This window comes from Gobio gobio (genome assembly GCF_949357685.1).
Source record: "Gobio gobio genome assembly, chromosome: 19".
In the NCBI taxonomy this organism is placed as follows: Eukaryota; Metazoa; Chordata; class Actinopteri; order Cypriniformes; family Gobionidae; genus Gobio; species Gobio gobio.
The window spans coordinates 2,217,860-2,232,473 of NC_137112.1; the positions used below are offsets into that span (position 1 = coordinate 2,217,860).

The following is a 14,614-nucleotide window of genomic DNA, read 5'->3' on the forward strand; positions in this document are numbered from 1 at the left end:
TTAGATGTGACATAAACGCCCTGAAGGAGGAGGAAATCTCAAGAGAAGAAAGAAAACACTCTTTTGTGATATAATATCTGATATGCTGTCGTCTCATCAGATCTGATGCATTAGGGCTGGAGGTCATGGATGAACGTGTTCTGTGATTGGTCACATGGGCGGTTCTCGGCTAAAATACTGATGCCTTCAAGTCATGTCGTAAAGATCGTATTTACGAGTTGAACGGCACCATAAAGTCGTAAACCCCAGTGGGAAGCTCGGGATTTTCTTAAAGCCCCGATCTGAACGAGTTGGGGGCGTGTCAGTGAGAAACATGGCGGAATATCACAATACTTAAAGGTATTTAGCAGTGAGATTTTTTTCTATTTACAGCGATAGCATTATAATATAACAATATAATATGTAACGATAAAGTTTACAGTGGCTTCATAAATTATTAAAAATAGGGATGCACGATATATCGGCAACATATCGTTATCGGCCGATAAATGATTATTTTTGATGTTATCGTTATCGGTCCAATAAGAAAATTTGACCGATATAGTCAAGCCGATAGATAATGTATCATTTCCTTCAGCTGAGACGGACGCGCTGTCCACCATGATGGGTTTGAATTGCTCTAAATATGTTTGGAATCACTTCGAAAAGGAAAATACAGTTATGTGCAACATGTGCAGCGCAAGTCTTCTATAATCTACATAAAATGATAATGAGAATAGAATAGGCTGTAAAAGAGCGGTGTGTTTCAGCGCGTTTGTTGAGGGAAGAGCGCGCCCACGGAGTTACACCTTCATGACGAGCACAGTCAAGTTCGCTTGTGCATTCACAGCCTTTTGTGCCATTGTAAGTTGTAATATTATATTTATTATTATTCTGTGTATGTAATATCATATAGGATGCGTTTGGTTGAGTAAATCAACGATGCAGTAAAGCACTTCCTTGTACCGGTCTTTAGCTTCAGCGCGCGCCCACGGAGTTACACCTTCATGACGAGCACAGTCAAGTTTGCTTGTGCATTCACAGCCTTTTGTGCCATTGTAAGTTGTAATATTATATTTATTATTTTGTGTATATAATCCCATATAGGATGCGTTTGGTTGAGTTAATTAACGATGCAGTAAAGCACTTCATTGTACCGGCGCGCGCATTTCAAACAGAAATGCACAGCATTAATAACTACTGGGACTGTCCTCTACATAACACTGCAATGAGAATATTTCTGTTATAAAACGTAGTGAATTCTCTGGGTTTAATTGTTTTTCAGCGCGCTGTTGTGGGAAGCGTCAACAACGCATTCTGACCAGCACAGTCAAGTTCGCTTGTGCATTCGCGTCATTTTAAGCATATGTAAGTCGTAATATTACGTTTTTGTAGTATAAACATCTGATTAAAGTCATATAGGATGTGTTTCGTTAAGTCAATAACCCGCAGCGCTTCACTGTACCGGTGATCATCTTAAGTTTCAACACGCTCTCAAACAGGGGAAGAGCATCCACAGGAGTTATAACCCTTCACCTATGCGTGATTTTGTGCTAATATAAGTTGTAATATTATATTTATTTTGTATAAATATCTGATTGTTCTCATATATGATGCGTTTAGTTGTTAATTAAACTTCTAAGCGCTTCAGTTTATGGTTGTTCGTTCATTCTCTCCAGCTTCAGCGCGCTCTCAAACAGCAACATTGTTCCTAATAGACTAGACTAATATTACAGATGTTTACTATTACTGTAATATTAAACTTTTTTTTTTTTTCAAAAACACAGAAGCATTATTTTTTATAATTAGCACTTTTATTGTTCTCGTATCATTTCCATCAACAATATGGTTTGATTAAAACCATTTCTTTATCGTCTGTGCGGAGGTTATTTCATACACTTGCATTCTGATTCTTTATTATGCAGCCTCAGTAATGCTGTTCAATTACTTGTTTGCATTATTTAGGTATATTATTTTTATTTTTTAGACAATATAATTTTTGGTAACATTTTACAAATAAGGTCTCATTTTATTAATGCATTAACTATCATTAACAAACAGAGAGCAATAACCTTTGTTTCTTTTAGTAATAAAATGTTTGTGTTTTGTAACAGTCCATTCACAGTTCATACCTAATGTTAAAAGACACAACTTTGGGTCTGAATATGTTGAGATTAACATGAACTAAAATTAATAAATCCTGTTGAAGTATTGTTCATTCATTGTTGGTTAACTTATACTAACCAAAATTAAACCTTATTGTAAAGTGTTAAAAAAAAATATTTGGCCATAGGAGTGTAAAATTAATTTGAAAAGGTAAGGAATCTCACACTGGTTCAAATAGGCTACTGTAGTGTATAGGTTTGATTTATGTTGAAGTGTTTGGGACATGGCTTTTAATGGTGAGCCTTTTGTTTTTGTAATCAGGCTCTCAGAGTTTATTAAAATTTGTATTTAGATTTATCGGCCAATATATCGGTTATCGGCTTTCAAATATTAAGAATTATCGGTTATCGGTATCGGCCAAAATGTTCATATCGGTGCATCCCTAATTAAAAACATAAAAAAGTGACTTGAACGCACACGACTTCCTACCTCGTGAATACGAACTTCCGAGGATGACTTCAACAGCGGATATTATTATTCTGACTGTAACAATTCTGGCTACATAAGAGAATAATAACATATATTAAAAATGGCATGGAATGAAAATTCCTTCCCAAATGTACGCACGGACGATTCATCCATGAATACGGTTCATTTTTTATATGTTTTGACCAACAAAACGCCCAGCTCTAATCTGCTAAATACAACAATAAGACATGAAGATATTAAAGGCACAATATGTAAGATTTTTGGATTAAAATATCCAAAAGCCACTAGATCAGTGTTATATATTGTGTTGACTTACATGATCCCAAATGTTTCCAAGAATGTTTAAATCCAGAGAAATCAGTGATTTTCCCCAGGAAACGGCCCGTGTGTGTGCGTCGCCTATCAGTGACATCATCCCCGCATTATTGTGTAGTAACCATGACAACACTAGCGCCGCTTTAATATCTAATGGGTTTTATTTATTTATATATTTATATATATATATATATATATATATATATATATATATATATTAGGGCTGGGTAAAAAATATTGATTTCTCGATTTTAATCGATTCTCACTTTTACAAAACAATATCGATTCTTAAATCCCAAGAATCGATTAGTCATCCTGTTTTCAGTTAATTAATGAAATAAACATTGTAGCGCGCCTCCCATCCAATAAATCGCAATAATCTTTGTGCATTGATATGAAACAAAGTCTCAGATTTCAAATTACGTTTATTTTTTCAGGACAACTTACTGAAATCCGTATCATCACATAGAATCGCTCAAGTGTTTAAACCGCAGAAAGATGTAAGTATAATGGCTTGTAAAAAATGTCATGTAACGTCATATTTACCTCAGAAAAAACCATATCCAGTGTCCATAAACTCATTAGTCATCTTTAGTTAGCTAGAAAAATTAACTCTAGAGAGGAGCATTTTGCTAATTATATGCACCATTACATAGGATACTGATTGTCATTTTTAATGTTCTTCAATATTTAATGCATGTATGCCTATGAATAAATCTGGCAAGTTTTAATGACGAAAAAACGAATTGGAGTAGAAATATGATTATGTAATTTTAAAGTTAAAAAAAATTATAATTTAGTGTAATTTAAGTGTTTGTATACAAATCAGTTAATTTGTACCTTCAATATTAGTCGGCTAATGTAGTATCAACTGACTCCCATAGTTTACAACATTAGATCAGAGATTAGTTTTCCTTGAGAAAAGTTTCCATGTATTATACCTGATATATATCTAAAATAATCCATATTGAATTGAATCGAAAATCGAATCAAAAGGTAGTGAATCGAAATCGAATCGAATTGTGAAATTTGTGTCAATACCCAGCCCTAATATATATTATTAAATACTGAGCCAATGCACAGAGTAGCATTACAACATCACTTTAACACACTCACATGTGTGTGATATGATGAAACAGTGCTGCGTTACACACACACACACGAGCGGAAGAAGTGGAAGCGCTTCTTAAAAGCTCCGCCCACTCAAGAGTCAACACACTCCTTTGTGTTGAGTAAGAGACGGAAAATTACACACTGTGCCTTTAAGATATTATAAACATTAACAATCATGATTTTTTGCAAAGCTTTAAAACAATGTGTATTATGAAAAGCACTAGATGGATGCAGGATCCACCAATCATTTAGTGCAAGCTCATGCTCATCTGCATACACGGAGTGCCACGCCCACATCTCAACATCCAATCAACAACCCATGAACAGAATCAAGTCCTGTGATTGTTTTTCGATAACCTGTTAAACTCACAATACGGACGATCTGAAGCTAATTCTGTTTTGATGGGGGCCATATATAGATATAGATATGGCATAAGCCTATATAATAAACCATCAGCTGTGCAGTGTGAGGGAATATGCAGATCTCACCTCCTCCACTCCATTGGTTCTCTGGGCAGCTGCTGGGTCAGTGATCCATACAGGGCCGTGAACAGGGTCTGATCGCCCGCACCTGCTCAACACACACACACACACACACACACACACACACACAGGTTACCTGTCTGATGTTTGTCCCTTTGATTTCACGGTGAAAGCACTAACACACCTCTACAGTGCTCTCTTCTTTATTTGTTCTTTTATACATGTTTGCTAATGGTCATGTATCATTTAAAGGCGCAGTAAGCAATTTCTGAGGAACGCTGTTGATATTTGAAAAAACAAACAGACCCCTACTCGAAAGGACACACCCCTATCTTGATAGCTCCGCCCCCAAATTCACAAAGGCTGCGTTTGAAATCGCGTACTATGTGAGTAAGTACTACATTTGAATTTGAACGAGCTTCGCGTCCATAAAAAAAGTGTGTTCTATATAGTATGAATGAGTGTAGTATGAATGTAGACATACTACACCCGCCATGTTGGCGGATAGTAAAGTGTCTATCATATGCGCACTTCAGATTCTTGTCGGAAGTAGTCGGTCATCCGGGGACTTTTCGCCAACTGTTTTTCGAATATACTATGAATTCGGACATACTACTCTGTTGGCGTACTGTTTTTCACATACTATATAGTAAAGAAGTATTCGATTTCGGACGCAGCTTAACACTAGGGCTGTAATCTCCCAGTCGATTAGTCGATTATTAGTTGATACGTTCTGGCTCGACCAAAATTCTGATTGGTCGATTTTTTGCCGCGTTCATTTCATCAGTTTTGCCGCGTTCATTTCATCAGGTGGAAAGCACTAATTGCTAATGGGGGTGTTTTCAGAGCACCCCTGTTTCACAGGTAACAGACTGTCTTCAGAACACCCCCATTGTTTTCACTTCTTTTGGATTAGCCCAACCAACTGGCGAAGAGAAGTCTCTCGCTGGTCCTTTGTGTTTCATTCCCCGCTGGCTCAAACGCACGCCCATAGCGGTAAACTTGAGGAACGCCCATCAACATACACATGAGGGGAAGCGTCACAACACCGCGCTAAGTTGATCTGTACTGTCAGTTTTGCCGCGTTCATTTCATCAGTTTTGCCGCGCCGCGTTCATTTCATCAGGTGGAAAGCACTAATTGCTAATGGGGGTGTTTTCAGAGCAGCTGTTTCACAGGTACAGTCTGTCTTCAGAACACCCCCATTGTTTCCACTTCTTTTGGAGTAGCCCAACCCACTGGAGAAGAGAGACAGATTGAAGAAGGCTATTTTTCTTGTATATTATTTATTTAATTGTGAGAGCGTTTTTTCTGCTCTTGATCTGGCTTGTTTAATAAATATTCCTTTTTTATTAAAGTGGACGTGCCTTTTGTGTTTAAGAGTAAAAGCTTTAAGTTAATAGTGTATTCGTGTCTCAGCCGCGAAGCTGAGCTCAGCTCCAGATGTTTTTTTACGGTCTATGGTTGAACGTCACAGAGCGGCTGATACTGTCTGTCAGTTATTATAATACATATGACAAAAACAATTATCTAAATTATGTTGCATATTCCTCAAAAGTTCTTGAGATGATATATCTAGTTGACAACATATAGTACTATATTCTCGGAAGTCATAGGCTATGATATTGAGCAGGTGCATGCGATGCAGCGCTGTCAGAGCCGTCAGACTCGTGTCTGACTCATTTCAGTGCAAAATAATCAGGTCAAAAGCTATTTAATATACTGCAAATAGCCTTCTAGTTTTTTATGTTTATTTATAACTCATTTAGGCAGACAACAAGGCTACCAAGTACTGCACACAGTGCGCAGCTAATTAATTTAACGTTTTTTTTTCCTAACGTCATTTTAGTCGATTTTTAGTCGAAAATGTCAGGACTTCAGTCGACCAAGATTTTCTTTGGTTGATTACAGCCCTACTTAACACACTATGCAATACAGGATCCTCCCCCTAATGAATGGACACGCCCCTTACTGCTGATTGGCTACAAGTGTGTTCTCAGTCCAATCTATTTTCAACAGTGTTTATGAGAAATCGCTAACTGCACCTTTAACGTACATCAGAATTATTATAGTAACTAAAAACTACACGCATACAAACATTTCAGTAACAGTTACTTGAAATAAAAATAAACATTACCTGAAAATTTTTACATTTTATTTCAGCTAATTGAAAAAGCTTAATGTACTAAAATAACAAACAGAAATAAAAGTGTATAAAATTAATAAAAACTAAAGGTGCAGTAAGCGATTTCTGAGAAACTGTTGATATTTGAAATCTCCAAAACAAACACGCCTCCTACTCGAAAGGACACGCCCCTATCTTAATAACCCCACCCACAATGGCTGCATCCGAAATCGCATATTTCCCCACTATATAGTAGGCGAAAAACAACAAAAGAAGTGACAAAAGAAGTGTCGAAATTCACAGTACTCATAAAAGAGAAGACAAAAAGTACCCTGGTGCAACTGACGCTAGTAGTTCACATAATAATGACAACATGGCGGATGTAGTACATACGAATTATATTCATACTACACACATTCATATTTTTTTTTAGCGGTCATGAAGTAATTAATTACTCAAAATAAGTACCTACGATCGCTTACTGCACCTTTAATATACATTGGTTATTATAGCTACTAGAACCGTAAAAACACTTCAGATACTTGAAATAAAAATAAACGTACAATTCACACACATCAGCTGTGATAGTTCAAAATCACTATTAATATGTTGATATTTACAGGTAGATATTTGCCAATTTGCTTCTTGTGTGATTATATTCATGTTTAGGGAACTCACTAGTAGACAGCCAGTGAACTGTCAGTTTAGGCTAATGAACGAATTAAACATATTGTGCGACAGTGAATGTATTTAACGAATAATTTCGCTACACATTCATTCAAACCGATTCATGGATAACAACAGATTCGTTCGGTTCGCGCGTTTTACAAGCAATGTCCCGCCTAAAGCAACGGGTTTTTTTTAAAAAAGCAACGTTTTTTTTTTTTAAATCCCTGATATTCTTCCATGAAGACCTGAGGAATTCCGTGTCAGTGAGAACCATCACAACACACCACAACACCGCTGACAGGATTATGAGCGCTATAACGTCCACTCACAGGTCACTATGGGTTTGTTCTCCATCGTGTAGATGATGGGCTTCTCCTCATGGGTCTCCATGGGTTCCGTTCATCAGCATCAGAGTAATCGATCACATTCAACACCGCTGATGTATCGATGAGGCCCCTTCACTCTCCATTTCCTATCTGCTGACACCGAGCGACGACTTCCGCCCGCGTCACCGCCATACAGGAAGTCCAGCACGGAAGACTTTTACACTGTAAAATATGTATTGTGCGCAAAAATGGTAGTTACAACTTTTTTTCCACACATTTTTCTAAAAGGATTCTACCCAAAATAAGTCTCACGCATAGACAGTAAAAGAGACCTTTTACTAAAGGTCAAGAGTAAAACAAAAGAGTAAAACAAATATTAAAATGTGTACAAAATGTACAAATCTGTTTCCTGTTAATGTATTGTATGTATAAACCTAAATAGAAACATAAAATATAACTGTTATTAATCTCATGATTAGAAGCGAATATTTAGAAAAGAGAATAAACTGTAATGTCAAACTATGTAAATGTAATTATATATATTATAATTATATCAGAGACACTCTACAGGGGAGAAAATAAAAAAGTATGCAAATTAATGATTCAATTAGTTAACGTTATATATTTTGTTGACTTGTGTACATTATCCCAAATGTTTCCAAGAATGTTTAAATCCAGAGAAATCATCAGTTTTAAACCGGATATGGAAGACTTTTACACTATAAAATATGCATTGAGCGTAAAAATGGTCGTTACAACTTTAGTATAAACATTTTCACATTTTTCTAAAAGGATTCTACCCAAAATAATTCAGCCTCACGTGCTCCATTCATTATTTATTATTCTTTTATACATGTTTGTTAAAAGTCACGTATCATTTGATGTAGATCAGGGTTATTAAACTAACTAAGACATTTTCATTACTTGAAATAAATTAAAGGTTAATTTACATAAAATATAATGTATGTTACTTTATTTATTTAAGGCAAAATGTTTCACATTTATTTAGTTTAACTTGATGTACTAAAATAAAAAACCTAAAGTTTTTGAATGATCGGCCATTTACACCAATCAGCCATAACATTATGACCATTGAATAACACTGATGATCTCTTCATCTCCTGTTAGTGGGTGGGATATATTAGGCAGCACGTGAACATTTTGTCCTCAGAGTTGATGTGTTAGAAGCAGGAAAAATGGGCAAGTGTAAGGATTTGAGCGAGTTTTGACAAGGGCCAGATTGTGACGGCTAGACGACTGGGTCAGAGCATCTCCAAAACTGCAGCTCTTGTGGGGTGTTCCCAGTCTGCAGTGGTCAGTCTCTATCAAAAGTGCTCCAAGGAAGGACCAGTGGAGAACTGGCCACAGGGTCATGAAGGACCAGTGGAGAACCGGCCACAGGGTCATGAAGGACCAGTGGAGAACCGGCCACAGGGTCATGAAGGACCAGTGGAGAACCGGCCACAGGGTCATGAAGGACCAGTGGAGAACCGGCCACAGGGTCATGAAGGACCAGTGGAGAACCGGCCACAGGGTCATGAAGGACCAGTGGAGAACCGGCCACAGGGTCATGAAGGACCAGTGGAGAACCGGCCACAGGGTCATGGAGGACCAGTGGAGAACCGGCCACAGGGTCATGAAGGACCAGTGAAGAACCGGCCACAGGGTCATGAAGGACCAGTGAAGAACCGGCCACAGGGTCATGAAGGACCAGTGGAGAACCGGCCACAGGGTCATGAAGGACCAGTGGAGAACCGGCCACAGGGTCATGGAGGACCAGTGGAGAACCGGCCACAGGGTCATGAAGGACCAGTGGAGAACCAGCCACAGGGTCATGAAGGACCAGTGGAGAACCGGCCACAGGGTCATGAAGGACCAGTGAAGAACCGGCCACAGGGTCATGAAGGACCAGTGGAGAACCAGCCACAGGGTCATGAAGGAACAGTGGAGAACCGGCCACAGGGTCATGAAGAACCAGTGGAGAACCGGCCACAGGGTCATGAAGGACCAGTGGAGAACCAGCCACAGGGTCATAAAGGAACAGTGGAGAACCGGCCACAGGGTCATGAAGGACCAGTGGAGAACCGGCCACAGGGTCATGAAGAACCAGTGGAGAACCGGCCACAGGGTCATGAAGGAACAGTGGAGAACCGGCCACAGGGTCATGAAGAACCAGTGGAGAACCGGCCACAGGGTCATGAAGGACCAGTGGAGAACCGGCCACAGGGTCATGAAGGAACAGTGGAGAACCGGCCACAGGGTCATGAAGAACCAGTGGAGAACCGGCCACAGGGTCATGAAGGACCAGTGGAGAACCAGCCACAGGGTCATGAAGGACCAGTGGAGAACCGGCCACAGGGTCATGAAGAACCAGTGGAGAACCGGCCACAGGGTCATGAAGAACCAGTGGAGAACCGGCCACAGGGTCATGAAGGACCAGTGGAGAACCAGCCACAGGGTCATGAAGGACCAGTGGAGAACCGGCCACAGGGTCATGAAGGAAAAGTGGAGAACCGGCCACAGGGTCATGAAGAACCAGTGGAGAACCGGCCACAGGGTCATGAAGGACCAGTGGAGAACCAGCCACAGGGTCATGGAGGAACAGTGGAGAACCAGCCACAGGGTCATGAAGGAACAGTGGAGAACCGGCCACAGGGTCATGAAGAACCAGTGGAGAACCGGCCACAGGGTCATGAAGAACCAGTGGAGAACCGGCCACAGGGTCATGAAGGACCATTGGAGAACCGGCCACAGGGTCATGAAGGACCAGTGGAGAACCGGCCACAGGGTCATGAAGGACCAGTGGAGAACCAGCCACAGGGTCATTAAGGACCAGTGGAGAACCGGCCACAGGGTCATGGAGGACCAGTGGAGAACCGGCCACAGGGTCATGAAGGACCAGTGGAGAACCGGCCACAGGGTCATGAAGGACCAGTGGAGAACCGGCCACAGGGTCATGGAGGACCAGTGGAGAACCGGCCACAGGGTCATGAAGGACCAGTGGAGAACCAGCCACAGGGTCATGAAGGACCAGTGGAGAACCAGCCACAGGGTCATGAAGGACCAGTGGAGAACCGGCCACAGGGTCATGGAGGACCAGTGGAGAACCGGCCACAGGGTCATGAAGGACCAGTGGAGAACCGGCCACAGGGTCATGAAGGACCAGTGGAGAACCGGCCACAGGGTCATGGAGGACCAGTGGAGAACCGGCCACAGGGTCATGGAGGACCAGTGGAGAACCGGCCACAGGGTCATGAAGGACCAGTGGAGAACCGGCCACAGGGTCATGAAGGACCAGTGGAGAACCGGCCACAGGGTCATGAAGAACCAGTGGAGAACCGGCCACAGGGTCATGAAGGACCAGTGGAGAACCAGCCACAGGGTCATGAAGGACCAGTGGAGAACCGGCCACAGGGTCATGAAGGACCAGTGAAGAACCGGCCACAGGGTCATGAAGGACCAGTGGAGAACCGGCCACAGGGTCATGGAGGACCAGTGGAGAACCGGCCACAGGGTCATGAAGAACCAGTGGAGAACCGGCCACAGGGTCATGGAGGACCAGTGGAGAACCGGCCACAGGGTCATGGAGGACCAGTGGAGAACCGGCCACAGGGTCATGAAGAACCAGTGGAGAACCGGCCACAGGGTCATGGAGGACCAGTGGAGAACCGGCCACAGGGTCATGGAGGACCAGTGGAGAACCGGCCACAGGGTCATGGAGGACCAGTGGAGAACCGGCCACAGGGTCATGGAGGACCAGTGGAGAACCGGCCACAGGGTCATGAAGGACCAGTGGAGAACCGGCCACAGGGTCATGAAGGACCAGTGGAGAACTGGCCACAGGGTCATGGAGGACCAGTGGAGAACCGGCCACAGGGTCATGAAGGACCAGTGGAGAACCGGCCACAGGGTCATGAAGGACCAGTGGAGAACCAGCCACAGGCTCATGGGCGGCCGAGGCTCATTGATGTCCGTGTGGGCCGATCAAACAGACGAGCTACTGGAACTCAAACTGCTCAATAAGTTAATGCTGGTTCTGATAGAAAGGGGTCAGAATACACAGAGCATTTCAGCTTGTTGTGTATGGGGCGGCACAGCCGCTGACCAGTGCCCATGCTGACCCCTGACCCCGCCCAAAGCACCAACAGTGGCCCGTGAGCATCAGAACTGGACCACGGAGCAATGGAAGAAGGAGGCCTGGGCTGATGATCACGTGTTCTTCTACATCACGTGGATGGCCGGGTGTGTGTGTGCGGCTTACCTGGGGAACACATGGCACCAGGTGCATTATGGGAAGAAGGCGTGCCGGCGGAGGCAGTGATGCTTTGGGCAATGTTCTGCTGGGAAACCTTGGGTCCTCCATCATGTGGATGTGACTTTGACACGTCCCATCTACCTAAGCATTGTTGAGCCCATGTCCAGCCTTTCATGGAGACGGTTTTCCCTGTGGCTGTGGCTCTTTCAGCAGATAATGCGCCGCCACAAAGCACAAATGCTTCAGGAATGGTTTGAGGAGTGGGTCAGGAGACCAACACAATATAATGTTATGCCTGATCAGTGTATATGGATAGAATTCATAAATGAAGGCCATAATACTAATGTTTCCCACTGGAGGGAGCCACAGGATAACACATCTCTTCATATCAGTTTGTGTATGGCTCAATAGATTGACTTGTATTAAACTGCATTGTGTCATTTATCTTCTATGTCGTTTCCCACAATGCTTCAGTACCAAGACTGTGAAACAGCCAACAGGAAAAAGAATAAAAGGCATGACTTGCATTGCATCAGCTATAGCCAAGTTAGCCAACTCCATTTGAAGATATAAGATCACTCGACTGCTGCTGAGAGGGATGGATTTGATAATGTCTCTACAAACTTAAATGCTAACGGGTCACTCTGTGTCAAATCAACCAAATCTGGCAGACTTCCCCGGCTCAAATGTTTGATTTTGTTTGTATTTTTTCTAAAGAAAGCACTTTAAGGCATCCATGTGATGTGATGGTATTTCCCGATCTTCTGGAACATTTAACTTAACTAAATTAAAAGGTCAAATGTTTCATCACGTCAGAGTTTTCTTCTTCTTCTTCTAAGAGGTAAACAGAGAAGAGTAAACTTTAATCCGTCCTTGTGTCAGAGAATCTTCACAAAGGCTGTTTTTCAGATATAACCTGAGATTGTTTGTCTGATTTTAACTCACACATGACTTGCCCTTCCTTGTACAACAATTCCTGCAGGCGGAAACTATTTGTGCTCTGCACCTTTAGGGCTTCTACACTTCTGGACGGCCTCAAGTTCAAGTTCAACAGGTTTCTCATGTGTGTGTAGTTTAGCTCCTTCAGTTCCAGCACTGTCTGCTGAAGAAAAGCAGTCGAGGACAAACCTTCAGAACTGGGGCACGTTCAAAGCTCAAACCGGTGCGCAACGTTTTGCTACGGTTTCCGGTTGAACGTCATGTTTCCTGGAAACGGTGTGTAACGGTGTGCAACGGGTTTGAGATGCGTTTTTTCTCGTTTGGTGGGTGTGTCAAATATGTCAGTCCAATCAGCAGCAACATGTATATAAACCACGCGGTATTAAAGAGACAGCTCACACAATGGGTCCAAGTAATGTTTACAAATGTGTCCGCTGCAGCTCGGTATACACAACAATTGAAGATATTAGAAGACATGATTGTCGTAAGAGTTTTATATATATATATATATACATACATAAGGCAAGTTTATTTATATACCAAATTTCATATATGGTAATTGCTTGACATAAAGTGAGAAATACAAGCTATTAAAAAAGTAAGAACTAGAAATAAAATGATTTAAATTAGAATTGATTACGAGGAGATAAAAAAGTTAAATAAATGTGATTGTGGTGTTGTCATTTATTCTGAATGGCAAGGGAAGTGATTGCATGTATTTTGCAGTATTAGGCTAAACACGTATTTATATCGATTTCATCAGGCTCCGAAAATTCCTCGAAAAGAACACAAAGAATGGCCTTCTCGGCTGCCATAGTTACAACTCTTGTGTCAACTCTACAACTCTTGAGGTTGTTTTTTTCCTGGTTATCAAACACAAGTGTTTGCTGTATATCAGTCCTGCACTTCAGAGCATCTGGGAAGTCTCAGCGCTTCACTTCTTACATGTTGTTATGTCACAGCCTTATTCCCAAATGGATTCAATTCATTATTTTCCTTAAAATTCTACAAACAATACCAAAAATACCAAAAACAAAAAAAATCTCATGTCCAGAAGTGTTCATGTTTTGTCTTCGCCCCGTCTTTAAGCCGAAACTATACTTCTTTTGAATCGTACACGCACACAAGCGTTCGACGCATGCGCAGTTTTGAGCAATCTCTCGCCTCGACTCTCAAACCGCACTGATAAAAATGATTTTGTGGTGAAGTAAATACTACAGAAAAAACAAATGTCATTTCTACATGAAAAAGTTAGTTCAGGCAAGAATTAAAAAAGTAAGTAAATTCTTTATTATTACTTGTAGAAATGAAAGTGTAAATATCAGCGTTATAAAATGAAGTAAAACTACTCAGCTTTTCTGATACTGGTGTTCCCATCATGCACTGGGGTTGGAATAATTAAGGAGGATGATTTTTCTCTGTTTTCCAGCTGTATTTACACTGTTTTATCATTGCTTTTGTTGTTAGGTTTAGTAACTTGCTAACTCATTTTCTACTCAAAATGACACATTCATACTCAAAACTGATCTGTCGAGTGTTATCGAGTGTGTGTTGTGTGCCAAGTATTGAGTCTCTGTGTTCAGGTGCCGTGTTACTTCTGTTATGTAGATATGTCTACACAAAATCTGTTATTTACTTAGATATTTCTATGTAAAGCATACACTTTAAAAGTGTGGTTTAATTCAATGTTATATATTTTAAGTAAAATGTGTTGCAATGGAAACTTCAACTAGAAGTAGAAATTACTCAACCTTTTCCTGGCCAAGTTAAAATTATTTATTTTATTTGTAAATTTTATTTAACTTAGTTAAGTAG

The 14,614-nt window shown here is 41.2% G+C and overlaps 1 protein-coding gene across 1 annotated transcript in view; it reads right to left on the reverse strand.

The window, feature by feature from the left end:
- The window catches only part of trappc10 (trafficking protein particle complex subunit 10), a 74,305-nt gene extending 66,521 nt beyond the window's left edge, over window positions 1–7,784 (reverse strand). The window contains exons 1-2 of the mRNA XM_079845204.1: window positions 7,609–7,784; window positions 4,492–4,573 (exon numbers count right to left, since the gene is read on the reverse strand). Of these exons, the coding sequence (XP_079701330.1) occupies window positions 4,492–4,573; window positions 7,609–7,669 (143 nt within the window). The 5' untranslated portion in view covers window positions 7,670–7,784. The remainder of the gene's footprint in view (window positions 1–4,491; window positions 4,574–7,608) is intronic.
- Between the last annotated feature and the right edge of the window lie 6,830 nt (window positions 7,785–14,614).